Genomic DNA, 27,204 nt, shown 5'->3' with positions numbered 1-27,204 from the left:
TTTAATTATATATATTGATAGATAGACGTGTTCCACTACTAAAAAACTGTCAAAAATCGTCGGAAAAAAAACCGACGCACTGCGTCGGTGTAAAAGACCGACGGAAAATCGACTCCCTACGTCGGTTTTTTACATTTCTAATTTTTTTTAGTTATTTTAATTAGAAAACCGACAGACGACGTCGGTTTTTTTGGCAGAATTTTGAAAATATATATCCGCCAAAAAAAACCGACGTCCCACGACGGTTTTATAAAAAAAAAAAAAAATAATATAAAACCGACGGACGACGTCGGTTTTATTTTTAAAAATATTTTAAATAATATGCAATTCAATTTGTTTTTTAAAAAAATAATAAACAATTTTTTTTTAGGAAACCAACGGACAGGGTCGGTTTCCTATATTTTTTTAAAATAATTTGGGTCAAATCTGGTCAAACGTGCGGGAAAAACCGATGGACAGGGTCGATTTTGTTCGTCGATTTATCTTTAAAAACATTCCAGACGGGTTTTCATACCCATTTCTTCTCCTCTTCCCAATTAAACTCTCATTCCCCTCAAACCCTAGCTACCCGCCGCCCCCCGTCCCCACCAACCCCAGACCCATTTTGAAGTTAATTAATTGAGGTTAGTTTCTCTTAAATTAGGGCTTTTAAAATTCTTTCAATTTTAGTTTTATTTGTAGATTTTAGGCCTAATGCCAATCTATTTAGCTTTGTTAAACATCATTTGCAATGTTATTAATGTTGAATTTGTGAAAAAAATGTAAACTTTATTTGACTAGTTTAGTTGTCTTTTTTTTTTTTTTTTTTTGGCTTGAGATTGTGTTATATTTCATGTTCTTTGTCAATGTATTTGTATTAGCTTAGTTATCATTCTTTGTAATATTATTGATGTTGAATATGTGCAAAAATGTATACTTTAATTATTTGACTAGTTTTTTTTTTTTTTTTTTTGGTTGGATTGTGTTTTTTGTTAGAATTCCATAAGTTATTAGAATTATTATTGATCATTCCAAATTAGAATTGGTTGAGATTGTGCTTTTCAAAGTTAGAATTGTTAAGTTATAGTATTTCTATAACCTCAATACTAAAATGTAGGTTTTATTTCTCTAGATTTACTTTTCAATTTTTAGAATTGGTCGGAATTGTGCTTTTCAAAGTTAGAATTATTAAGTTATGTTAGAATTATTAAGTTATAATATTTCTATAACCTCAAAACTAAAATGTAGACTTTATTTGACTAGATTTACTTTTCAATTTTTAGAATTAAAGTTAGAATCCATAAGTTATTAAAGTTAGAATTGTTATTGAGAATTCAAAGTTAGAATTGGTTGGGGTTGTGTTTTTCGAAATTATATTAAAGTTAGAATTTATAAATTATTAAAGTTGTATTGAGAATTCAAAGTTAGAAGTAGTTGGGATTGTGTTTTCTTAAGTTATATTTTAAGTTAGAATTCTTAAGTTATAATATATTTCTATAACCTCAATAATTTGTGGGTATATTTTTGTAGATGGATCGTATGTGGATGTATAATATGAATAATAGTAATCGTGTGGGTGTACATGATGAATCTGTTGAAGGTGTTGATGGGTTTATCACACATTCAATGACACTTCACTCTTTTCAAAATGAAAGGGTAATTAGGTGTCCTTGTTCTCATTGCCGGTGTATGAAGTATTTGAAACCGGAAGCGGTTAGGGTTCATTTATATAGTCGTGGGTTTAAGCAGAAATATTATGTTTGGACTGATCATGGAGAGACTGATTGGGTCAATAGTATATTTTACAATATGGTTGTCAGTGAAAGTAGTGTGTCGCAGGAATATAGTCATGTCCAATATGATAGAGTTAATGATATGGTTAATGATGCTTTTGCCGTATAGTCTGGGTTTGAACCTGGGCAAAATTTTGAGGAACCTCCTAATGAAGAAGCAATGCGCTTCTATCAAGAATTAGAAGAGGCTAGTCGTCCACTTTAGGTAGGGAGTCAGCATTCTAAGTTGCGTGTTGCAGTTAGAATGATTAACATCAAATCAGATTGGACTGTTGCTGAAGATGCTATGGACTCAATGATTAAGCTTGTAGGGGAACTAGTTAGTCCGGAATTCGACATACCTAAGACTTACTATGAAGTAAAGAGATTGTGTTAAAACTAGTTAATGGTATTTTTGGTTGGACATTTAAATATTTCTGAACTTTGAAGGTCTATTTAGATCGTATTTGATGTGTTTAGATAGTGTTTGATGTGTTTTATTATTACTTATGGCGATTTTATGTGTTGTAGCTCTTTTAGAATTGATTTGGAGCATTTTAATGCTAGTTTTGAGCTGCTTTTGGTACTGGTTTCTGTGCAGGTGTGGCTGCAGAAAATGCAGGAATTGAATGCAGGAAATTTTCCGGAAAACCGACGCAGTCCGTCGGTTTTCTGGAAATTAATTTTGGAAATTTTCCAGAAAACCGACTCAGTCCGTCGGTTTTCTGGAAAATAATTCTGAAATTTTATGAAAAAACCGACGCACTGTGTCGGTTTTGTATTTAAAATAAAAAAATAAAAAACCGACGTCGTGCGTCGATTTTTCCATAAAATATATATTGTTTTTATATAACATAATAAATCAGAAATTAAAAAAACCGACTCAGTCCGTCGGTTTTTTTATTTTTTTTTATTTTTTAAAATTATTGTATAAAACCAGACGGACCACGTAACCGACGCAGTCCGTTGAAAAAAACCGACTTGGTCCGTCGGTTTTCAAAAAGTGAGGCTATGTAAACCAACGGACCGTAAAGGGTCGGTTTCCCATCGATTTCATTGAAAAAACCGACTCAGTCCGTCAGTTTTCGTCGTCGATTTTTCCCGTTTTTTTAGTAGTGTTCTTCTATGAGGGTGTTTGGATTGACTTTTTGAAAGTAACTTATAAGCTAAAAGCTAAAAGTTATAAGTTGGGAAGACCCAACTTTTGGCTTATTTTTATACTTTTTTGGCCTAAAAATAAGTGCAAGAACTTTTTATCATCCCCAAACACCACAAAATGTAGAAAAGAGTTTTAAAATCACTAAACACTTAAAATAAGCCAATTCAACCACCCTCTATATTGATTTGATACGTCTCTTCAAATACTAAATGTATGTGTTCTAATTCCTACAAAGATTAGATACCGTACACCTTTTCTGAAAATGTTGTGGTTCTTAATTTTGAATCACTCATAACCAAAGGCGAACCCACCCTATTAGAAGGGAGGTCACGTGTCACGACCCAACTAGGGGCCGTGACGGGTACCCGATACTTGTACCGAGCACCTTTTATCTCGCATTGTATTCTTATTACTAAGTGGGCCGTATGAACATCACCGTACTTTTTTTTTCTGCTTAACATTAACATTAGTAGCATAATTATAAACATAGGCTAGCAAACTTTACTAGCACATTACACAGCGACGAGGACCATCAAAAGTACAAAACATCTAACTGTACATATCTGTCTACGAGCCTCTAAACATAGTACACATATACATAGGAAGGGCCGAGTACTGCCGTGCCCGAACATATATACACAAAATAGTACCAAGAAACTGAGGCTCCGGAACAACTGGAGCGCTGCTACAATACTGCTGATGAAGCTCCTAGGAGTCGAATCTGTCTACCTGCTGACCTGCGCGGCATGAAACGCAGCGTCCACAAGAAAGGACGTAAGTACGAATAGTGTACCGAGTATGTAAGGCATGGAAGATAATACAAACAGAAACATAAGGCATGATTAACAATATCATGGGATCATAGGTCATATAGTGAGACGAGAAAGTAACCTGTACATAGGAATACCCTTTCAGGCCGGATACCATGCATGCTTGTCTTTCCCTTAAAAAAAACATTTCTTTTCCATAGGCATAGAAAATAGAACTTATATCATGTCATGTCCTATCATATCATATCATATCGTATCATATCATATGAGATCATGTCATATCATATCGTGTCATATCATATCATGTCATAGCATGTCATGTCATATCATATCGTGTCATATCATATCATGTCATAGCATAGCACCGATCAATGTCGGCTCGCCCACATAGCACCGAAATACATCGGCTCGCCCATATATCCCGCGTCCGGGATGATAAGGCAGCTGACCAGGTGGCAATGAAACATGTTTCCCTTCCCATTTCCCCATGTATCCCTTCCCCCACCCCATGTACATATACATATCTTATATACATATGTCATATAAGCATGCAGGAGAGCCCAAAGAAAATCATGTAGCCATCGGAGTGACATAAGGTCGGTGACCTCCGATTACATTATGGAACAATCGGGATCGCTTTGGCTCACCTTGAAGGAACGAGTATTTTAAGGCGAGACTATCAACAAGGAATAGCATCAGAAGTAAACATAGTATGAAACCAGGGGCATCATAGACATCAATTCATGTTTTGAAATCTTTAGAAAATAGTGTCATGACCAAGGAATAGAATTAAAGATCAAGAACTAGTTGGACACTTTCATACTCATATTGAATCCTTAGCTTACGACTCTTAGTCATGGAATCATTCAACTTCCATTATCAACATAACATTCACAACAATAACAACCAAACACTAAATAAAATAATTAAAACATGATTCATACACACACATAGGCATGCACGGCCACACACCTATATTCTTGTTCTTCATGAATTTCACTCATTTTTACACACTACAACATGCACAACATCCATAACATATAAGAAAAGGATGAATCCTTACCTTCTTCTTTGATTCTCCAACTTGCTTGAATTTCCAACTTATGAATTTGTGTTTTTCTTGCTTCAATAACAACTCTACTTTGTTAAGGACCCTCCACTTGGTAGAAAATGATTTTTGAAGGAATTTTTGTCAATTTTCTTGTTGATTTTTGCACTTGGCCGAAATGGCCCTTGAAGCTTCTTCTTTCTCTTTTTTTTTTTTTTTTTTCCAAGTCTTGAAACTTCTAGAGAGCAAAATGAAGAACATGACTAATTTGGCTTATTTATTCATTTCCCACATGGGCCTTGGCCCATTAAGAAAGGGTTGGATGGCCAACATGGCCCAATTCAACACAAGCCCATTTTTTTTGTTTTATTTTTGCACTTCATGACAAATTTTAATTTTTTCCAATTTTCAAATTTGTCCTTCGTCTTCCTCCATAATTCCACGAGTCATATTGCGAATTCCCCTTTATGCCCTTAACCTTTCTTAATATTCCCACTTCAAAATTTTCATAACCAACTCATGTGCTTAACAAAATAAAAATAAAGCCTCGCTTGTCATTTTCCCGCAGTTACCTTGAATTGTCCGAGCGCCCAAAATGCGGGATATAACATCACGTGTTCACGCAAACCTCGAGAAAACCCTATATATGTGTGTGTGTTTGGGGTGGGGGGGGGTGTATATACCTTAAAAAATCTTTATATATCTAAAAGAACCCCTAAGAGAAAAAATCTTTATATATCTAAAAGAACCCTTAAGAGATATTCATTGCTTTAGCGCAATTGGTTGATGTGCCCCTTAGGTCCTTGCATGACACTTGGATTCGAGTCTTGCTTTGCATCACTTCAGTTTTTGTGTTTTGGTGAGTTGATTTTGTAGATTCTCTACCAATAAATTAATAAGCCCACATACTTTTTATATATTTTTTTTATTTAGTCCCCCCCCACCCCCACACCAACCCACCAACAAAAAAAAAACCTTAAATTCAATTCTTCTCCTCCCACGTACAGAAGAAATATTATAAATCTTTTTCCCATTCTAAGCTCATTTTCCTTCTTTCAATTTTGAAGTTTATACTTTACAAGTTTATATTATTTACTAATAACTTATCATAATTATTGCCCTCTGCTCGTAACAAACACTGGCGAAACATATCAAATAACTAGTAAACTATGCCTATGCGATGTACGGGGCCCAACATGATTAATTTGATTACTCAATTTAGTTATTCTTTATATGCAAAGGATACCACGATTCTCCTTAGTGAGTCTCTATATGCTAAATGACGGAAATGAAAGGACAATTGAGACACTGCAGACATATGGGAACTTAAAAGTAAACACACAAGAGGTAGTATTAATGTTAAACTTCTGAAGTGTACACATGTTAGTCCTGGCTTAGAGTACAATTTCAGTTTCCTTTTATATAACTTATTGTTGCTGTGTTCGTCCACTTGGGCGTTTGTTGTTAAAAAAAAATTGTCTTATTTTGGTTATGTCCGCCTCTTTTACATTTAGTAAGTTAACAATTCAAATATCTTACACGTCAAATTTATAATCACAAGATTTAAAGAATATTTAATTATATTATACACATTTTTAATTTAGAACCACAAGATTTGAAAGTCTATCTTTATTTCTTAAATTCAATGTCTAGTCAAACATAGACACTTAAATTGAGACAAAGGGAGTACATGCCAAATGAAGGAAATGAAAAGATAATTAAGACACTATGGACCTGTGGGGACTTAAAAAGTAAACACACAAGAGGTAGAATTAGTGTTCAACTTCTGAAATATACACATATTAGCCCCTGCTTAGAGTACAATTTCAGTTGCTTTTTATACAACTTATTGTTGTTGTGTTTGTCCACCTTGGGCGTTTATATATAAGAAGAAGAAAAATAGACATATATTTTTAGTAATGTGGTCAAATAATATGGGACGAATGGAGTACTTTATTTTTATTAATTCTTAAAGAACGTGAAAAGTCGAGTATAGTAATGTGGCCAAGTAATATGGGACGAAGGGAGTACTTCATTTATTAATTCTTAAAGAACGTGAAAAGTCAAGTAATGTGGCTAAGAAATATGCGATGGAGGGAGTACTTCATTTATTAATTCTTAAATAACGTGAAAAGTCAAAAGTGAAAAAGTAAAAGTGCACGGAGGAAATAAATATATGTCGGATAATTAAAATTGAAGTGCATACATGTATACATGAGAAGAAAATAAATATTTAGTAAGAATGTAAAAAGTCAAAAGTGAACAAGTAAAAGTGCACGGAGGAAATAAATATGTGTCGGAGAGTTAAAATTGAAGTGCACACGTGTATACATGAGAAGAGAATAAATATTCAGTACTATGACATATATCCACGTGGGATTTATTAATTCTTAAAGAACGTGACAAGTCAAAAGTGAACAAGTAAAAGTCCCGGAGGAAATAAATTTGTTTAGGAGAATTAAAATTGAACTGCATATGTCTATACATGAGAAGAGAAAAAATATTCAGCAAGAACATGAAAAGTCAAAAGTGAACAAGTAAAGGTGCACGGAGGAAATAAATGTATCGGAGAGTTAAAATTGAAATGCATACGTCTATACATGAGAAGGGAATAAATATTAAGTACTTTGATATATGTCCACATAGGATGAATAAATAATTGAATAAAATGTATAAGTTATATAGCATATGGTACAAGCATTCATTACGTGTACAATTTGTAAAGCTTCCGGTACAAGTTGGAAAAGCTATGTTCGTCCATCTTTCATGCTTATATATAATAGAAATATTGCCCACGAAAAGAAGATCACAATATGTCCCGTGGAAAATATTGAAACTTATCCCAACAGTTCTACCAAATCTCAACAAAATCTTCTCCACAGCTTGATTATTCAGCTAGACAATCATTTGATTATCATATTTAAATGTCTTAATCTTATAGTGCACGTAGTACTTTAACTTGATGATTGTGTTTATTTTTCAATTACTTTTTCCAAAGCACTGGTTAATCTGAACAACAAATTAATACTTGATTATAAAATTAAATAAAATTTAATTGATTGTGTCATTTGAATAGTCTTGTCGTTTTATTTCAATTAATTAATGAGGATTAAGGAAGATAGAATAGAAACCTGTCCTAACTTGATGATTGTGTTTATTTTTCAATTACTTTTTCCAAAGCACTGATTAATCTGAACAACAAATTAATACTTGATTATAAAATTAAATAAAATTTAATTGATTGTGTCATTTGAAGAGTCTTGTCGTTTTATTTCAATTAATTAATGAGGATTAAGGAAGATAGAATAGAAACCTGTCCTAATCTAGTCTTTGTGTTATTATCCCTCCCTTAGTCTTTTAAACATGTTTGTCACATCATAAGTGATTAAAGGTTGTAGGCGTGCTATGGATAACATTGGACATGGATTTGTCCTCCAACAAAAGATATCTTGAGAATTTGACTATAAACAGATTTTTTTAAGCTTATGGGATTGACAATGCTGATCTTCTGAAGATCTGCTAAATCCTTACCTGTCATAATTTCTTAGCTGAATCATTTTCTAGATAAGGTTTGAAAATAGATGAAACCTCTCTCTCTCTCTCTTCTTTTTGCGACCAACATGATGAGGGAAGAAAATTTCGCCATAGATCTAAGTTTTCAATTGTATGTGTTATGTAATGGTCCGTACTCAGTCGTGTAGAGTTTTAGAATTTATTTCCCAATTTGAGACTTTTTGTAGATTTATTTAATGTTTTATGATTTGTGGGTACGGGTGGCACGAGCCCTGAGGGGCTCGGGTGCGTTTCTGAACGCTTAAATCAAATCTAGCGATTTTAAAGAATAAGAGTACTAGCAACTTTACAGAATAAGAGTTGACCAAGGTCAAAGATGTGATTAGACGGACTCGAACTTATAATTTGAAAGTTTTCATAAGTTCGTATGATGATTTTGAACATGTACGTATGTTCGGATTGTAGCAGGACCCAGTTGTAACCGTATTTCAGTAAATTGTATATTGTTGAATTATAAACCAAAATGGTATACATTAAATCAAAATGATATACAATAAAACAACTCGTCTTTTTCAGTAGTTCAACTTAGCAATTTCATCCGACACTTCTTCATATCAACGTATTGAGCTCAAAGTTCAACTTAAGTGTTGGGCTTCAAAGACATGAGCTTTAAAGATGAGTGTAGTGTGAATTGGAAAATGGTGGGAAAATAAAATAGAGGAAAATGATATTCAAATAAATTTCATAGTGCAAAGGCACTTTGTCCCTCGTTAGTGGGGGAAAACATTACTTATGCGCTTATATCTAACTCTTAAAGAGTTGAGAAGAGAGACTCCCCTCACGGCGTCGTTGTCGCTCGACTCGGCTTCGACATTTGGCAATTAGTGATCGGATTGATTGATCTTTTTTGCTCCAGTGTGATTTACTGCCGCTATTTGAGTTCGCCGAAATTCTACAATTTGCATTGCCGCTATTGCTGATTAATCCATTAACCTTGACAACCATGAGGGGATTAGATTTCTTAAGGACACATAAGAAACTCGTGAGCTCGAAAGTTTTCTATTTCATCTAATTTCTATTGTTAACATTTTTCTAATTTTATAAAGCAGAAACTGGTTTTAGGAAATTACTGGAAAGTTACTGATTGTAGTAAATTACTGGTTTCAATAAAGTTCTGATGAATTACTGAATTTGAACACTTAAGAGATAACATTAAGCCCGTTCAAAGCATTTCCACTATACAATATAATTCTACAATATACAGTATGTAAAATGGTATATTGTGTTCTTCGCTGAAAATCAACAATCTCTTCAAGTGTACCTCAACAATTTCGACAAAATTCCAAATTCTACTCCAAAATCCCCACCAATTGACTCAAAATTTAGCCTGAACGTCCAATCAATATTTCGAGGACATCCTAGTAAGAATTAGGTCAAAGCAACTAAAAACTCAAAAACCGACTTATGAATTTTTAAGTTTCAAGATCCTCAATGTGTTTTTTTTCTTCTTAAAACAAATATTCGAAATTCAACATTAATACCATAGTTCACACATCAAAGAACAACACCTGATTAAACCAAATAGCAAAACACTTCAAACACACACGAAAATTCAAAACTGGAATTTTCAGCTCATTCCAGTTATTGGAGAAGGACATGACTGTTTGTCACTTAAGGGATTGGTGTTGGGTAGGCTGGTAATAAGTTTTTGTTGGGCCGGGGGCGGGGGGCGGGGGGCAGGGAGGGGGGGGGGGTAGATATTTTGTGTAACAATTTTCAAAATAGATAAAACGAGTGATTATTATGGTGTGTAGGTATATAGTGTAGAAGTTAATTACTACTACTACTACCATTTTGATTCATTGGGCCTTCGATTATTGGACACTGTTTTCATATAGAGGCTGGACCTTATACATGATTGAGCTTTTACCTGGGAAGACTAGACGAAAATTTGGGCAATTCAGCTTCTATTGCAGGTTTGCATCCCACAAATATAAGTCCTAATTTAGTAAAATGTAGGTAGTATTTAACAAAGGGTAAAGGGTCAAAAATGCCCCTCTACTTTGGGAAAAGGGCTAAAATATCCTCCGTTACACATTTGGGTCAAAAATATCCCTCCCCTCATTAAAGTTTTCAAATATATCCCTATCTTAACAGAAATCTCCAAAAATGAGATCGGGTTATTTTGGGAATTTCTGTTAAGACGAGGGTATATTTAAAAACTTTAATGACGGGAGGAGTATTTTTTACCTAAATTTGTAACGGAGGATATTTTTAGCCTTTTTCCCAAAGTAGAGGGGTATTTTTGACCCTTTTCCCTTTAACAAACTGTTTGATAGCCACTCTTTTGACACGGAAAATATTTGGACAAAAATACTCCCAACTTAAAATAAGGAAGAACTCCAAGCACCTTTGCTGAAATTTGAAGCTTTTACGAGTAAAACTCCAACACACTAATTCTCTACAGGTGAAACTCCAACACTGTTTGAAACTTTTAAAGGTGAAACTCCAACACACCATGCTGGACTCCTCTAATCTTAGTGAATAGGATTATACTGTGTTTTCTTCTGTTTCTCAAATAAAGTTTTCAACTCCAGGTTCTTCTTCCTTGTAATTGTTAATGTAGTCAACATTCTTGTCACGCCCCAAAAACTGGAGGGCCGGACCGGCGGCTGGTGCTATATTCGGATCATGACCCACTCCCAAGCCTCATCGCGTTGCAGGGCTCTATTGTCTGAATCAATGATGGTTCGAAGTACCACTTAAATGGTTCACGCCTTCATGGTGGTCATCATAGCTGACCAATAGCTGAATGGACTCCACTCGGGGTGTACCACTTTAGAAGCATGAGGACAGGACACAAATGCGCCTTATTGAAGAATGTACTCATTCTAATTCTATGCAGGTGCCAGTGCCAGTTTCACATATATGGAAGGCCAGGCACCTAAAGCACGCCTGGTACCATTCCTGCTGCAGCAGAAACTAAGACCCCTTCAGCACGGCATCAAAAGAGGCAAGTGCTATAGACTCATCATACAATGGACTAATGTGGTACCCAAGAGAAATGTAGTTAATGTTGACACCATCTCCAACAGCCTCATCCATACTCAGCAAGATAATCCGAATCCTACAGTCCCGGTCCCTCGTAAACAGCCAGTCTAGCATGTGGGGCAACTCGTCTAGCTGTTCCTTTGGCATATCTGAAGTACGAAGCAGATTGAACATAGTTTTCAGCAGCAATGGAGGCTACATGTGTGCCATGTCCGGAATAATACCTAGCAGAATTAATGGAAGTTTCCACACAACGATTGGCTGCCAAAACTCCCTGATTGAAATAATTAGCACTAATGAGTTTCCTGCTTCACACTGAAGAGTTAAAATCTGTTCCCTCACAATAGATTCCCTTCCATCTTTTTTGGGATTTCCCGCATACCATCATCCTTAAAGCAAGCATATCTGGCCAGATGCCTGACTCAATTTTACCTGTGATCATACCTTGGTCAAATCTAGAGGCTGGCCAAAGCCTGAAGATAAGTTGAGCTTCAAGAACTCAGAAGTTTGGTAGATTTGGAGTTCAATAGACCTATCTTTATAAGCTGAAATGAAGGCCGGAGATCAGAGACTTCTTGAAAAGCTTCTAGTTCATCTTTGAACAAAACCGCACTAAAGCCATGAAATTCGTTATTATAGGAATGAAGGAGCTTTGTAGCAGAAAGTTGGCCATTAGAGAGAGGACTGGCAATCTTGATGAGATGAATGATGGAGGAATGCCATTGATAGTGGCTAGCAAAGACTTCAGGCATGGAGGACTTCTCCAAGTGGACAATTTAAGTTGGTTCTCTCTGCAACACAGATAAGAGGAGCAAACAGAAACCATGAAAACAAGAAACCAATAAATTTAGCCCACCCCATGATTGATCTGTCTGGTTTCTAGAGCTATGCCACCATTGGTCAAACATGCATCACCAACCAACTGAAGCATCTGTATTCAGCCATAGTTTCCAGATCATATTCCATGGCCATTGCGAAGAGGCCATTACTGGTCCATTTCCAGAGAATCCTACTAAGTGTCCATTTCAGCCTCAACTCCAGTATGAGTTGAGCCACACTTGTTACTTCCCAATCAAAGCAGTTTCTTATAAAAAATCACAATCTACTCACTTCCTGATCTACTCTGGACAACAGTTTATTCAACTGCTTCCACTAACCTAAATAGATCTGGATATTTCAGCTCCAGGGGTGTGTGTCCAACCATGTATCTTGTGGTTGTGGGAGCATGTTCGGCCTAAAAGGCACCTAAAATATATTTACTTGTTTTGCGCATAAGAGTTTGAGAATCCATGTAGGTGGCTGTCAACTTCAAGTTGAATGTGCATCAACAAGTTATGAGAATTTGCAAGAACTCTCAGATACTTGATTAATATACCTGCTGTAACATGGAACATGAGCTGTCAATTGGTATTAACATCTTAAATATAGCAGATTATGCAGGAATACTAAGTACATAACCTTACTAGCTGAAATAAAGGTGCAATCACCTGAAGTTATTAAAGGCTTAGAGAAAAGTGAATGAATAGAGACCAGGATGGTTCCTTGATGTGATACATACAACACTGTAGAAGGGAGTTGAGGAATATTTCTTCAGAAAGTATAGAGTTGCACTAATTGTTTACATCTGCCCACCAAGCAATGAACTAAAAAATCATATCTTGCTTTCGCTAACGTCTCCTCGAACAAAACGCAGTTTTTATCGATTTTATTCTCCACCATCTTAATATTTTTCAGAAGGCTACGCTTTGAGTTCAGCAACTAATGCAAAGCTCTAGTTCCAATTCTACAATTACGTTCTACCAATAATCTTTACAAGAGCAAGATCCATTGATAAAATGGTGAAACCGGCTACGATCTCTAACGACTATCTCGCGATCGAAGACCTTCGATGTTAGTTTTATGGAAAGGTGGCAATCAGCACAGACCCTTAAGTTCTTCACAATTCGAATAGGGGTCCCAGGTGGTGTACTAATCAATATGAATGCAATTGCAATTTTTTCACTATGGTAAGCCAAAGCAGTCTCCTTCTCCTCTTCCTCTATATCAGCAAGCACATTTGATGTGTGAGGGACATAACCTTCCAATCTCAACAATCTAGTCATTTCTGCAAGCATAGCATAAATAGCCTCAGTTTTAGGATGGGATCTGTCTCCCATAACAAATTCATGCACACGATTACCCAACTCAACAAGGCTATGCCCTGGCACCTTTTTCACCCCTTCTTTAAGCATAGTTCTCCTTAGTTGATGCACATCTGACCAACGCCTCTCGGCTGCATAAAGGTTTGAAAGGAGCACATAATCCCCAGAATGTTTAGGTTCTAACAGCTTAAGGTGATTTCTAGTTATCTCCGCTAGAGCTAAATGACCATGTATTGAGCACGCACCGAGTAATGTTCGCCAAATCACAGCATTGGGTTGCAACGGCATGTCTTTAATATACTTGTACGCCTTTTCCACTAAACCAGCCCTTCCTAACAAATCAACCATGCAGCCATAATGTTCAATTTTCGGCTTAATTCCAAACAACTTTTGCATTCTTTCGAAGTAAGCAAACCCTTTATCCACCAAACCACAATGGCTACAGGCGTATAAGACCCCGATGAATGTGATCTCAGTAGGCACAAATCCTTTTCTTTCCATTTCCTTGAAAAGCTCAAGTGCTTTCTCACCAAAACCATTGACAGCCAAACCTACAATTAAAGATGTCCAAGACACTACACTATCCTCCTCCAACTCATCAAAAACTTGTTGTGCCTCTTTTACATTCCCAGATTTAGCATAAAGATCCAAAAGGGCATTTGCAGCATGTAAATTCTTATCCAATCCCACCTTCAACATATACACGTGAGCGCGTCTACCCAATGCTAACGCACCAAGCTCAGCGGAAGCAGTCAACAAACTAACCATAGTAAAACCATCAGGCCTAACACCTTCCAAAACCATTTTCCTGAAAAGGGTCAACGTTTCATTAGGTCTACTATTTAAAGCATAGCCATTAATCACTGAATTCCATGCCACAAGATTCTTGTCAGACATTTCCTCAAACACCTTATGTGCATTTTCTGCTTGACCAATTGCTCCATAAAAATGAACCAAAGAATTCTGAACAAACACCAATGATTCAAACCCATTTCTAATAGCCACACAATGCACCTTTTCTCCTTCCCTAACATCAATCACCTTAGCAATAGCTTTTAGAACAAAAGGGTACGTATGTGTGTCAGATGCAACATTATTCACACACATTTTATTGTGTATTTCAATAGCTGGATATGGGTTTTCACTCTCAGCATAACCTCTAATCATAGTATTCCAAGTGAAGATATTTGGGAACTGAATTTGATTAAAGATTTTTTGGGCATAAGACATTGGGCCTGAAAGGGAAACAAGAGTGAAAATCAAGTACTTGCCCATTTCAGGGCTTGATAAAGGAATGCCACGCCTGATGGAAAAAGCATGTACTTGCTTGAATTTGTAAGTTGAAGAAGCACATGAAAGTAAAAGGGCAATGCATTTCTTCAATATGTATGGTTTTGTGCTCTCTCCACTAATGTTATTTGACTGCATGGTTTCAGAGTGATGTTATACTCTATGCTTGTGGACTTGTGAGTGCTTTGATTAGTTGACAAATTATTTGTCCATAACAAGTGATGTCATTGTTAAAAAAAAAAAAAAAAAAAAAAAAAGATGGTCAGAAAAATAAGTTAACCGCGCTCTCTAAGTATAACTAGATGTTGATGCCCGTGCGAATAAGTCTAATATGAGCTAACGCCAAATGTAATATTAGTATGATAATATTTTTGTTCGAAGAAGTACGTACAGGAAATTATTTGGTTTTATTTCATATCAAAGTTTTTTTTTTTCGTTGAAATCTTTACATTCTACTGGTCCTAACCAAAACTTTAGTAGTATAATTGTCACGACCCAACCCCGTAGGCCGTGACTAGTACCCGATCTGGGCACCCAAACACATCTATCCAATGCTATCCCAAAGGTTATCGAACGCATTCAAGTATAAAGCAGAAGCCGTCAAGGCTATATTTCAAATTTGGATAATTTCCAGAAAAATTTTGGCAGAGTTTCCTTTGTTTTACAGACTATCCAAAATAACCCTGCGCGCAGAAAATACCAACAAAGGCCACACCGGCCAACAAAGCAACATATAACATATGCGGACCGGCCGCCGCGGCGAATGGGATCGCCCCAAACACAACCTATACACACATCCGTACAGAAAGACCCTAACCCACAAACATGTCCACAGACCTCTAAACAGACATACAGAATCATATGACGGGACAGGGCCCCGCCGTACCCAGAATTACTATACGTACAGAATGTACAGATGTCAGAAGATATATACTAAAAGTACACGCTCCGGATCAAAGGAGCTCTCCAAAATAGCAGAATCTGAGCCCTAGACTGGCGGCGTGTCTCCAGGTGCGTCCGTACCTGCAGGCATGTAACGCAGCCCCCGAAGAACCGGGGGTCAGTACGAAATATGTACTGAGCATGTAAAGCGGAAACATAACAAACATAATCATGGTCTGAATCAGAAGCACAGAAGTATAGCAAACGGAATCGTAATCCAACGAACAGACAGAGATATACCGGACAGAGTCGTAGTTCAGACAGACAGACGGAAGGATACCGGACAGAATCATAATAGGGCACAAGAACGTGGTCGCCACTCCTGCCTTTGGCGCCACAACATATCATATTTCAGAAGATTTAATATCTTCGAACATCTCCGTCACATAACACATTATATCATAACCACGGTAACCCCGGGGACAGATCACACGCCGGGAAACCGGACACATCATACTTCGTAACATATACACGGTAACCGGGAACGACATGTACCACAGTACCCCGGAACCGAACACATCATACTTCGGAATTCATACATGGGACCCGACCCCCGACAAGGGACTCGGCGGCCCATCCGCATGATATCAACCGGCCCGGGATCCGGTGAAAGGAAGCATTGAGACATCCACGAACAGATTAATGAGAAACCACATACATACAGATCGTTATACCGACTCAATCAAACTGAAGTAGGCCAAATGGCGAGTCAAATCAGAGTATTCGGATAGCGTTCATAATATGCGCCTATGTCCTGCTGGGGAAGGCACGACGGGTTATTACCAGAATTAGATTTTCAGATGTCAAAGCCATTTTGTAAAATTTATATAAAAAGTAGTCATATCATGATCAGAATAATAGTCCAGATGTTGTCTGAGAAAGTCGGATAGAAACAAAGTAGTTAAAGTTATACCGAAAGTATCGGGCCTTGAGGGCCCACCTCGGACCAACCCGAGGAGACGTACGTAAATTACAGATAGTAGACCTTATGAGGTCGTCCATAATCATTAGGAAGTATTCCGACTCCGTTTAGGAAGGTTGCATACTTAAAGCTCACTTTGAAGACAAGTATAAGGAAAATGATTCAATCTCACTGAAGGAATTGGGGCGGATTTCCATCTCGAATTCCGAGGAACGGAGTCGTATCTAAGGCTCGCGGCCGAGCCTATTATGTTCAGAACATGCCTAAGAATGAAGGGGTAGGCTTTACATACCTCGATTGCGCCTTACGCTCGCTTGGCTTCGATTCCATTCTCGTCCAGAATCTACAAATGGTCATGTTTGCCAAATGTCAAATTCAAGCTTTTCAATAATCCAAACTTATTACATACTTGCCTACCGAAATTTCAGCAGCATTTCCCCTATACATATAACATCCCCGAGACTTAGCTCGGCTTAATATATCAACACAGCAACCCAACAACAACATCAATAACAACAACAAGTATCACAAAACACATAGTATGGCCTACTAGCCATCTTTCCGACATAACATAACATCCTTCATTCCGACCTTGCATTTCCAAACCAATCTTAACATTTTCATATTCATTACTTATCAAGGTCATTACAACATACTTCGGGGGCATATCATACCATTTTCACAAAATATTCATAAGGTATACACAATATACAAGCTTACTACCAAAGTCATGTTTCACCCACAACTTCCAATCTTTAGCATGTATGTTCATGATATATTTCTATCTTTCGACTTCATCAATAATAATCATAATTTGCATCTTCCTACGTTCATTTTCACATTTACATAAACCACAATAAAGTTACATAATTTCCAACAACATCTTAACAACGATCCTTCCATAACAACAAAACCCATTATTCTTCCATTCCCTTCACAATAACACAATTAACATACTAAAGAAAATTTAATTCACTTTCCATAATCCACATCACATCACACGGCCACACACTATGTTTTCCAACTTCCACAATTTCATTCAACTTTCATTTCTAATACAAATTCCCCCATATCCACAACTAGAATACAACATAAAAATTTAACTCATCATACTTATATATTTACATACACACACGGCCACAACACAACACACACCACATGGCTTGCACTTGCACATCACAACTCCACAATTCTCATCTAATTCTAATCATCATAACAAGTATACTTATTCCATAGCATGAGACATAGAATCCATACCTTTCCTTCAATTTCCAACTTTCCGCAAACGTGGTTCTTTCGCCAAACTAATTATACCACGTTGAAGAGCGTCTTGAGCTTGTTACTTATTCAAGAAAAACAAGATTTTTGGATTGATATTGAAGGCTAGATTTTTTTTTTCCTTTCCTCTTCTTTCTTTCCTTGGAGCCGAATTGCTCTTTTTTTTTTCTTGATTTTTCCTTTGTTTTCTTGAAACTTCTAGGGCTAAGGATCCTTTTATAATTAATTGGCACATGCCAATTTAATTAAAACATGGGCTTGGGCCATGGTATGGCCGGCCACCCCCTAAATTTGGGCTCCAATTTTCTTATTTTATTTTGAGCCCAATTCATTAAAATCTCATTTTGTAATTTCCGAAATAAATTTCCAAAATTCCAACTTTGCCCCTTGGCCTCCTTCCATATTTCACACCAATAATTTCATAGTCAACACATTCATACTAAGCAAGGTCCAAATTTGGCCTCATTCCATACAAATCAAAATTGTTTCGCATTTTCCGAATATGCAAAAATGTCGGATGTAACAATAATTTAATAAAGTAATATAACTTATTATTTTTTAATTATGAGAACATTCATTTCTTAAGTTGTAAAGCACTAAGAATGTAACATTCTATCTTTTTTTTACTATCGCTTAATGCTATAAATTTATTAGGTTTGCAAAAGATATATTTGCTTCTTAGGTTGAATTGTATTTTATACAACAACCGCGAGTCATTATACATTATTCTCCTGAAGATCAATCATTTCTTATTTACCATTCACAAATAAAATTTAGAAAGTTTAGCGCATAATTCAAATGCATAATTTATCTCGACAGATAGCAGAAAAGTTATTAGCATGATACAATATTTGCTTTTGTTCTTCTTTCATAATTACAATGATATATTGTTAATAAGTTTTTTTATCATTTATATCAATTTAGTGAAAATATCATCGTGTAGTCTCACATCATAAATGTATTTTCTTTAAAATTTAATTTAAATTCTACTAAAGTTTATCTTATGTAGTTACACATCTAATTAATTTTTTGACCCGTATATTTTTCTTTTATTTCAAAATTTATTCTTATTAATGTTAATTGGTTATATAATTTCTCAAATTTCAATTATTTTATTCATTATTTTGTCAGCTTTTTAAATAAAAATTCGCTTGAATCTTTTTACTTATATTACTAATAAGTTGTATGTTCAAAACACGATTAATATAACACTGTGGTTTGTGCTCCGTATCCAATACTTTATTACATTAATGTTTGCTACGAATACAAAGTTTGCAAAATTTATTAATACTTTTTAAAAGATAAGACTTGTTTAAAAGGAAACTATTTTCTCCTCTTTGAGACAAAACAATAGCAATATTTAAGCATTAGTTGATAACTTGAATTTTAATTCGATTAATTTAAAGGTATAAAATATTCTACTGTTAATGTATGTAGATTGGACCTAAACAATACTTATTATTTTTTTATCAAATTTTGATTTGGATAATTCTAAAATTAAATCAAATTTACATTAGTTCAAATTATTAAATTAATTTTACATGGTTAAAACAAAATAAAGTAGAAATTTGATTTTCTATTTAAACGAAGAACTACTATTTTTTAATTTTTGGTGAATATTCTTGGTTTAGCTCATTTTACTTGTCGTGTTGTCTTTTGCGTATTTTTTTAAGGAAACGTCAATTAGAATTATAATTTGACTAATTTATCTTATTTATTATTTGATCTCCATTTAATATTATTTTTTTCTTTTACGACATTAATCTCTTTTCACATTTATTAGAGTAAGAATAAAAAAGAAAAAGTAATTAAATTCTATCTTATTTTAAAATATAAATATTTTAAGTATATTTATTTTAGTAAACATAACAAATAAATGACATGGCGGAATAGCAAATACAACAGTTAAATATCAAGATTAGATCTCAGTCTAATATAAGAAAACAAAGAAAATTATATGGTTTGACTACTTAACCTTTTGAAGAAAAGCAATAATATGGGGTCCACGTTTGTTGTTGTATAATGACTTCATTTGCTCCCACTAATGGGTTGATACGCATGTGGCAATGAATCCGCCATTATTGACTTAATAGGGTTTGGGAATTACATGAATATTGTTTGATTTTTTAATATGGGGTCCACTCTTTTTTTTTTACATGAGTTTGGAGGTGGTGGGGTCTACTTTTTTTTTTTTACATGAGTTGGAGGACGGAGGACGATCCTCCTCCAAACTCGTGTTTCTATAATAGTATATAAAACAGAACAAGTTATCGGCCACTAGTTCAATATACATTTTTTGCTATTATTTTGGTGAACTGCTATTTATATCAATTTTTTAGAAAAAAAAGAAAGATAAAATACCATAGTCGTGGATAGGGGGTTTGATTTCTTATTTGGTAGATATAATGGATTAAAAATAAGCTCTCAACTATCACATTTGTATTAGTTTCATACTTAAACTATGTCTGGTTTATGATACCCCTGAATATAACTTTCAAGTGCTAAAATCGTCCTAAAGTGTAACATTTTTATCAATTTCATACTTAAACTATGTCCTGTTTACATTTACCCTCTGGACTATAACTTTCAAGTGCTAAAATATCGGAGTTAATTCCTTAAATTGTCACTCATGTTTTAAGAATTGCCTTGTAAAATCACTTTTGTTTTTTTTTAGGACGAGGATATCACTATTTTTCTTAGAATATACTGAACACCACAAAACTCTCCTTCTCCCCTAAGTGGTATGCCATGTCACATTAAAACTCTTTTTTTTAGTAACAAACTTATTTAACTCATAGAACATCATTTAATCCAACTCAATCCATATCTTATATCCGATTTAGACCAAAATATCCAAAGAAGTGATTTATACTTGATATTATTGGATGGAATCATGGGAAGTAACAAAGGTTTGATACTCAATTTTATACCCGTTATTTTGTGGTAGCTAGGGAAATTTGGATAGCGAACAGAGGTTTCTAGTGGAATTTGGACAGCGAACAGAGATTTCTGGCAGATTTTGGACAGCGAACAGAGGTTTTCACAACTTTTATGAAAATTCTTGGAAACTTAAACTACCAAACTAGCTAGAACAAAATCAACAAATATATAGTTAATATTTGTCCAACTTCTGGAAAAAAGGATTGTTAGGACATCTCGTAGCATACAAAAAACTTAGAGTTAAACATCTTAATATTGAATTAAATAAATTTTAAAAAATAAAAATGTTGTCCACCATACTTCAACTCTCCAAAATATGAAGGCATAATATTTTATTAACCGGGTCTAATAACAGTTGTAATTGTTCAGTACTATTGAACTTTGTGTTCAGTCATTACAAGTGCAATTTAAATAATTTTATCTACTAAAGTTTGAACTCTCATTGTTGCTCCCAAACGCACACGCAAGTATACGTGGTTGTACAAGTAATATAGGATTAAAGTCCAGATATCTAACCACAGAGACATACTTTTTATTGTTTAACTAACTCAAATTCCATTGTAACTATTCAAGAAAGTAACGATTGAAAAGTTTGTTGTCCTAAAGTATCGATTTCTAATAAAACAAACGTCTTATAACTAAAGAGACTGGGATGAAAACTTTAAGGTTTATCAGATGCGAAAGAGTTCCAGGGTTATGGTTTCCAACAATCCAATTGAGTCTGACCATTCTACCTATTTTATTTCCTGAGTTACTAGTTAACGGATTAATATTTAATTTATGAGTATCTTTGGATTGCTCACAAGTCTATTCAAGCTACTCTAACGTCTATATCTCTATGATTGTTAGAAAATAACAAGAACATATTTAAATCTCCGTAACCAACTAAGCGATTCCTTTTCTCAAGTGTTTAACTATTGTCCAGATAATCAAAAAATTAAGCACAAGAATAAATAAATGACCTAAAGATGGAAATTCAATAGATAAAAACTGTCGTCAATCCAAACATCATCTTTTTGCCACAACCCTAGAATTAGAGAGTTTAGGTACTCATGATTTGAGAAGAGATGCACGAATTCATGAATAACATAGAGTTTAATGATGAAAAATAAGATGGAAAAGAAAATAAACCTAAGAACGACGACTTACAATGCTCAAAATAAGTCTTAGCAGTCGTTCGGAACATAAAAACTCTTATTTATAGTTTAGGGTTAAGTCTATATACATTCGACTAAATCCCGAACAAATTAGGAAAAACTGTCAATGACGTGTGCCACATGCGTGATACACGCCCGTCGCCCAAGGTGTATTGGTCTCTGAATATGCATGCCACAAGCACGTCACTTGGCCATAACTCAAGCACAAAATCTTTGTCAGAGAAGTGTTTTATGCGCGCCACAAGCGCGACGCATGCCCAACACTTATGTCCCTTCGGTGATCTAGTTTTCTCTAAGTGTTGTGCGATCCTCTCGTCGTCTCGTTTTCGTGCAATACACTTTCAACTTCAGCCAAAGTTTATTGGAATTCATTCATTCTTGGTTGTTGTACCTAAACATCACAAACATAGCAAGATAAGCTCGCATACAAAGATTTGAACTAAAAGGTGCGATTAAAGTACTAAAAATAGAAGGAAAGTAATACGAAATATAAATATTTGTGCCAAATATCACCACCCCCACTTAGACTTTTCTCGCCTCGAGCAAACACTCACCAACTATCAACCTATCAACAATTCACGGTCATGCCATTCAAATAGGTCTACTCAGTCTTCAGTTAATACGACTATTTCAAAAACATATTATAAACCAAATCTTGAGTCAATCCTCACTTAAGTCATGCCAATGCATAAAATTTTCAGTTTAAAAAGCTCACAAAAACCTCCTCAAAACGACTTGTTTTCAATGAAATACGACTCAAAAACACCACTCAAAGCAAAATAGTTATGCTAGTTAACAGAGAAACCGACATTCACCAATATTTTATTGATTACATGCCCTCACCAAAAGAGAGTTGTCTATATATCTCTCATGAATTGAATAACTTTATTACAATGGACATAAATTCACAACTACGCTCACTCTCACATAGACCGTCACATGCCAAATACAACTAACTATAAGTTTGCCCGTAGTGTAACTGCTTCACTAATACAATTACATTGAATCTAGGATCAAGTAGGGCTTAAAGGGTTGTAATGTAGGATAAGAGACATGTAGGGAAAATTTGGATAAAATAGTTACTAACTTCCCTAAGCACTTTAATACATATAACATAATGATTTCACGCAAACTTCTCTACCAACCAAATTTTACAACCAACCAACACCCATTCCTCCCTAGTCACACCCATTTGTTTCTTACGTTTAAGCACCATATTTTCGATACCACAACTAGCAAGCGATTCTTCTAACGATTAGGTGCACCAATAGAGTTCACTTAGATTTCAATCAACAACCCTCTCCTTTCACTCACATATCAACTCCAATTATACCACAATAATCAATTAAAGTTCTAAAGGAGTAAAATGATCAAATTAAAGCCAATTTGAACCAAAGGGTACGGGCTTATCGAATGTTACCAAAGAAAAAGCTAAAGGCTAAATGGGATTGACTAGGATATTATGTTGTTACACCTCGGGAATTCCCCCGTGAACGTACAGTGAATAGACTAACGAAGAATACGAGTATATAATGTTTTTATAAGAAGGGAACGACGTTTGACGACCCTAAGTAAGATTTCAAAGGCAATTGCAATGAAAGGTTGGTTATGCTCCACAATGACTAATTATAGGTTTTGAAAATGTGAAAAGTTGCAGGTTTGCATTCTGGCCAGTTGGTCGTAAAATGAAATACGGACCGTAAACTGCCATGTCGTATTTCAGCTTCCAAAAACTTCAACTTTCTGTCAAATGCTAGAATGGTTAAAGACGACTTGGAATACGGACCGTAAACTGAGTCGTAAACCACCATGTCCTCAGCCTGACTTTTTGTTTCTGTCATCCTTAAATACGACCACGAAATACGGTCCGTAAACTGGAATACGGACCGTAAACTGTGTTTACGACCACTGTGTACTTTCGACGACTGTTCATTTAAGATTAGATTTTGGGTTATTAATAAGAGACCAAGTTCATTAATTCATTTCCACATGACACCCCCTTCTCTCTAAAACCTCTCTCTACATTTATTCCACAAGGATTCAAGGATTATTAGTGAAAAACAACATAAACTAAGTGAATCAAGTATAAGAAAACCCATTAAGGATCATACAAGTCAAGAAATCTCATTGGAGATAAACTAGGGTTTTGCTCAAGTGGAGTATTATCAACCAAGGCTTGTTCCTACGACATCTAAGTTTATATTTATGATGTTTCTATGCTGTTTAAGGTATTTAAGAGTTGAAATACTTGGATTGTAGAGAGGTATGGCAAAATGGGTCATGAATGTGGAATAGTGCCGTTTTGAGAAATAGTTTGAATTGAGTTATGAGTCTTGATGTATTGTAATGTAAATGTGTTATAAATGATGTTGAGAACATGAGATGAGCAATGTACGTGAATGGAAATAGTCATGCGTTATGGACATGGATATGGATGATTGAAAAGTGAGTCTAGAATATGGATAATGTGGATGAATAATGACTATTGTTGTAGTATTGTGAATGTATTGTTGAAGTTTGAGAGTTGAAATACACTATAGAGGAATGTCGTATAAATAGAGGAGACGTTGCCCGATTTTCTCTAGTTTATTCATGTATGCTAGCTATCGATTCTAATGATAGTATGACTTTAATGAAGGTAGAAACGTGAGCTTCGGAGGAGAACGTGCAAGTGGTAAATAGTTGAACGGAAAGGTATGTAAGGCTAACCCTTCTTTCATAAGGCATGGTTCTTTGGCCAAATATCTAAATCTTCTATGAGACTATGATATCCTTCAAATGATTTGATCTTCCGAGCTAGTAAGCTTTCGATTCGTGATACGCCACAATTGTACTAAATCCCTCATATGACGAGTAAGCCTATAGAGATAAATGTGATGAATGACGATAATAGTAATAATGATGTTGATGACGATTATGATAATGATGTAAATAGTAAAGATGCTTATGAGCTATTATGTATATGTGTCTATGTATGACTATTATAGAACCCTGAGCTTATGAGGTCGGGTAAGATATGTAAATAAGTATGTATATGATTACGCAACGCGCGCACACCTCTGTAGATGGTACGGATAACCCTGACGCCTTGGTAGGGCCAGGTAGATGTGACCCTGAAGCCTTGGTAGGGCCAGGTATGAGTAACCTTGAGCCTTGGTTGGCCAAGTACGTATGAAACACCGAACCTTCGAGGTCGGGTATGTTATGTAAATGCTATGTATATGATATGATTATGTATGTTTAATTATGTGGCTCACCAAAATGTAAGTATGAGTGTAAGCCAAGGGGCGCTCGGGTGGACTAGCACCGGACGCTCGTCGCCGCCCTCTAGACGGGTCGTGACATATGTACGGGCAGGTAAGAGAGGTTTAAATTCGGCTAACAAAGAAATTCCCCTATCACTTCTTAGATACAACACACTTCATTTCATTTTACGAACATACAAGGCAAGTTCTAGACGTCAATATAAGCATGGAGCATACAAAAAATTTCCTTACACACACATGGCACATAATCAACTCAAGACAGCTCCACATCGTCCCTCAAATTAAGCAACAACATACAATTTACGCCAAGTGGGTCATATATGATTCAAACAAAATACACACTTAAGTATTTCAAGAGAGGTGATTTGTTTGAAAATTGCTCATAGTGCTTTTATTTTACTTAACTCGAGCACCTCGCATTCAAATGGGCTTAAAGACTTGATTTCATTTCCTATGTGCTAATTTTCCCTGAAGACGGTCGTCTTCTATCCATCGTGGGGAAAAGCCTCTTCTATGATGAAAAAGAAAACTACCTAGATGCCTTATCCCGCTACTGAGGGTCTAAAAAGCTAGAAAAAGGAAAAAAAAAAACGAAAAATCTTTTTGACTGTTTTCACTATTTCATTTTTTTTCTAAGGGTAACTACTAAACGAACAAGTTAGAAATCCTATTCTAGAAGTAATAAAAATCTACAGCATAGGCATCCTATATCAAGACGTACCTCCAATCCTACACTTAATTTCATGCAGTGCCCTCAATGTATATGAAAATCAAATAAGAACATAGTAAGGAGAGAGATATTGTCACGACCCAACCCCGTGGGCCGCGACTGGTACCCTAACTGGGTACCCGTACATACCTACCTGACCGAATTTCGTACCATACAGATTTTTTTTTTAAAACAGATGTTACAGAAGTACGCCGATACAGATACGGCACGCGCGCAAACATATATATGTATATACCTGAACATGCAGACATTTACAGATAAGCCGATAAGGCTAACATACAGACGAAACACATCTATCTACAGGCCTCTACAGACATACAGAATCATATGACGGGACAGGGCCCCGCCGTACCCAGAATATCCATACATACAGAGTATACAGAAGACAGAAGATATATATACCAAAAGTATATGCTCCGGATCAAAGGAGCTCTTCAAACAGCAGAATTAGAACCCTACGCTGGCGGCGTATCACCTGGTGCGTCGGTACCTGCGGGCATGTAGCGCAGCCCCCGAAGAACGGGGGTCAGTACGAAAAATGTACCGAGTATGTAAAGCAGAACATAACAGATATAAACATAGTCCGAACCGGAGTCACAGAAATATAACGAACAGAACCATAAATCAGACTGACGGACAGAGTCATGATCCAGACAGACATACAGAACCGTGTCCCATACAAATAAACAGAATTATGGTTCAGATAGACAAACGGAATCATAATACGGACAGACGAGAAGAATCAGAATCCATACGGACATACAGAATCAGAATCCATACGGACATACAGACGTAGTCGTCTTTCAGACGGACAGACAGAAGTATGTCGGACAGAATTATGCATGCAGAGTAGTACAGAGTCATGCAGAATCATACAGAGGCATGTGCTTATATAAATATAGATAGCACACGCATACATTCATACAGATCCCGGCCCTGTCTGGGGGCGCGGTAACAGAACCCGGCCCTCTTAGTACGGGACGCGGTGGACAGACAGAATCAGATCAGATCATATGCCATCCTGGCCGCCATCCCCATACACAGATCATAATATCATACAGACATACAGATCCCGGCCCGCACGCCGAGGGACGCGGTGAACAATGCAGAGAAATATGCACGATAACAGAACCTGGCCCGGGTCGCAGTGAAAGAATGCATTGAGACAGACACGAACCGATAAATGAGAAACTACTTACATACAACCTCAACATACAGACTCAATCAAACTGAAGGGTGCCAAACG

General features: G+C 35.9%; 1 protein-coding gene across 2 annotated transcripts; it reads right to left on the bottom strand.

Moving 5' to 3' along the window:
• Positions 1-10,662: 10,662 nt before the first annotated feature.
• LOC132636179 (pentatricopeptide repeat-containing protein At4g21065) lies at positions 10,663-15,106 on the bottom strand. Of its 2 annotated transcripts, none has more exons than XM_060352901.1 (2): positions 12,780-15,106; positions 10,663-12,670 (listed from the first exon to the last, which is right to left on the bottom strand). In XM_060352901.1, the coding sequence occupies exon 1, from the start codon at positions 14,859-14,861 to the stop codon at positions 13,089-13,091; it is 1,773 nt and encodes a 590-aa protein (XP_060208884.1). In that variant the 5' UTR covers positions 14,862-15,106; the 3' UTR covers positions 10,663-12,670; positions 12,780-13,088. The 2 variants fall into 2 exon arrangements, with proteins under 2 accessions (XP_060208884.1, XP_060208885.1); XM_060352902.1 differs by having other exon boundaries at positions 10,663-12,667.
• Positions 15,107-27,204: the final 12,098 nt, after the last annotated feature.

The sequence above is a fragment of the Lycium barbarum genome, chromosome 4 (genome assembly GCF_019175385.1).
Source record: "Lycium barbarum isolate Lr01 chromosome 4, ASM1917538v2, whole genome shotgun sequence".
NCBI lineage: Eukaryota > Viridiplantae > Streptophyta > Magnoliopsida > Solanales > Solanaceae > Lycium > Lycium barbarum.
The sequence above is the reverse complement of the archived record's forward strand: the minus strand, read 5'-3'. Positions and strand labels throughout refer to the sequence as shown.

What these genes read in the sequence shown, in the direction of transcription:
- LOC132636179 (XM_060352901.1), bottom strand. Translation starts at nt 14,861, where the DNA reads ATGCAGTCAAATAACATTAGTGGAGAGAGCACAAAACCATACATATTG.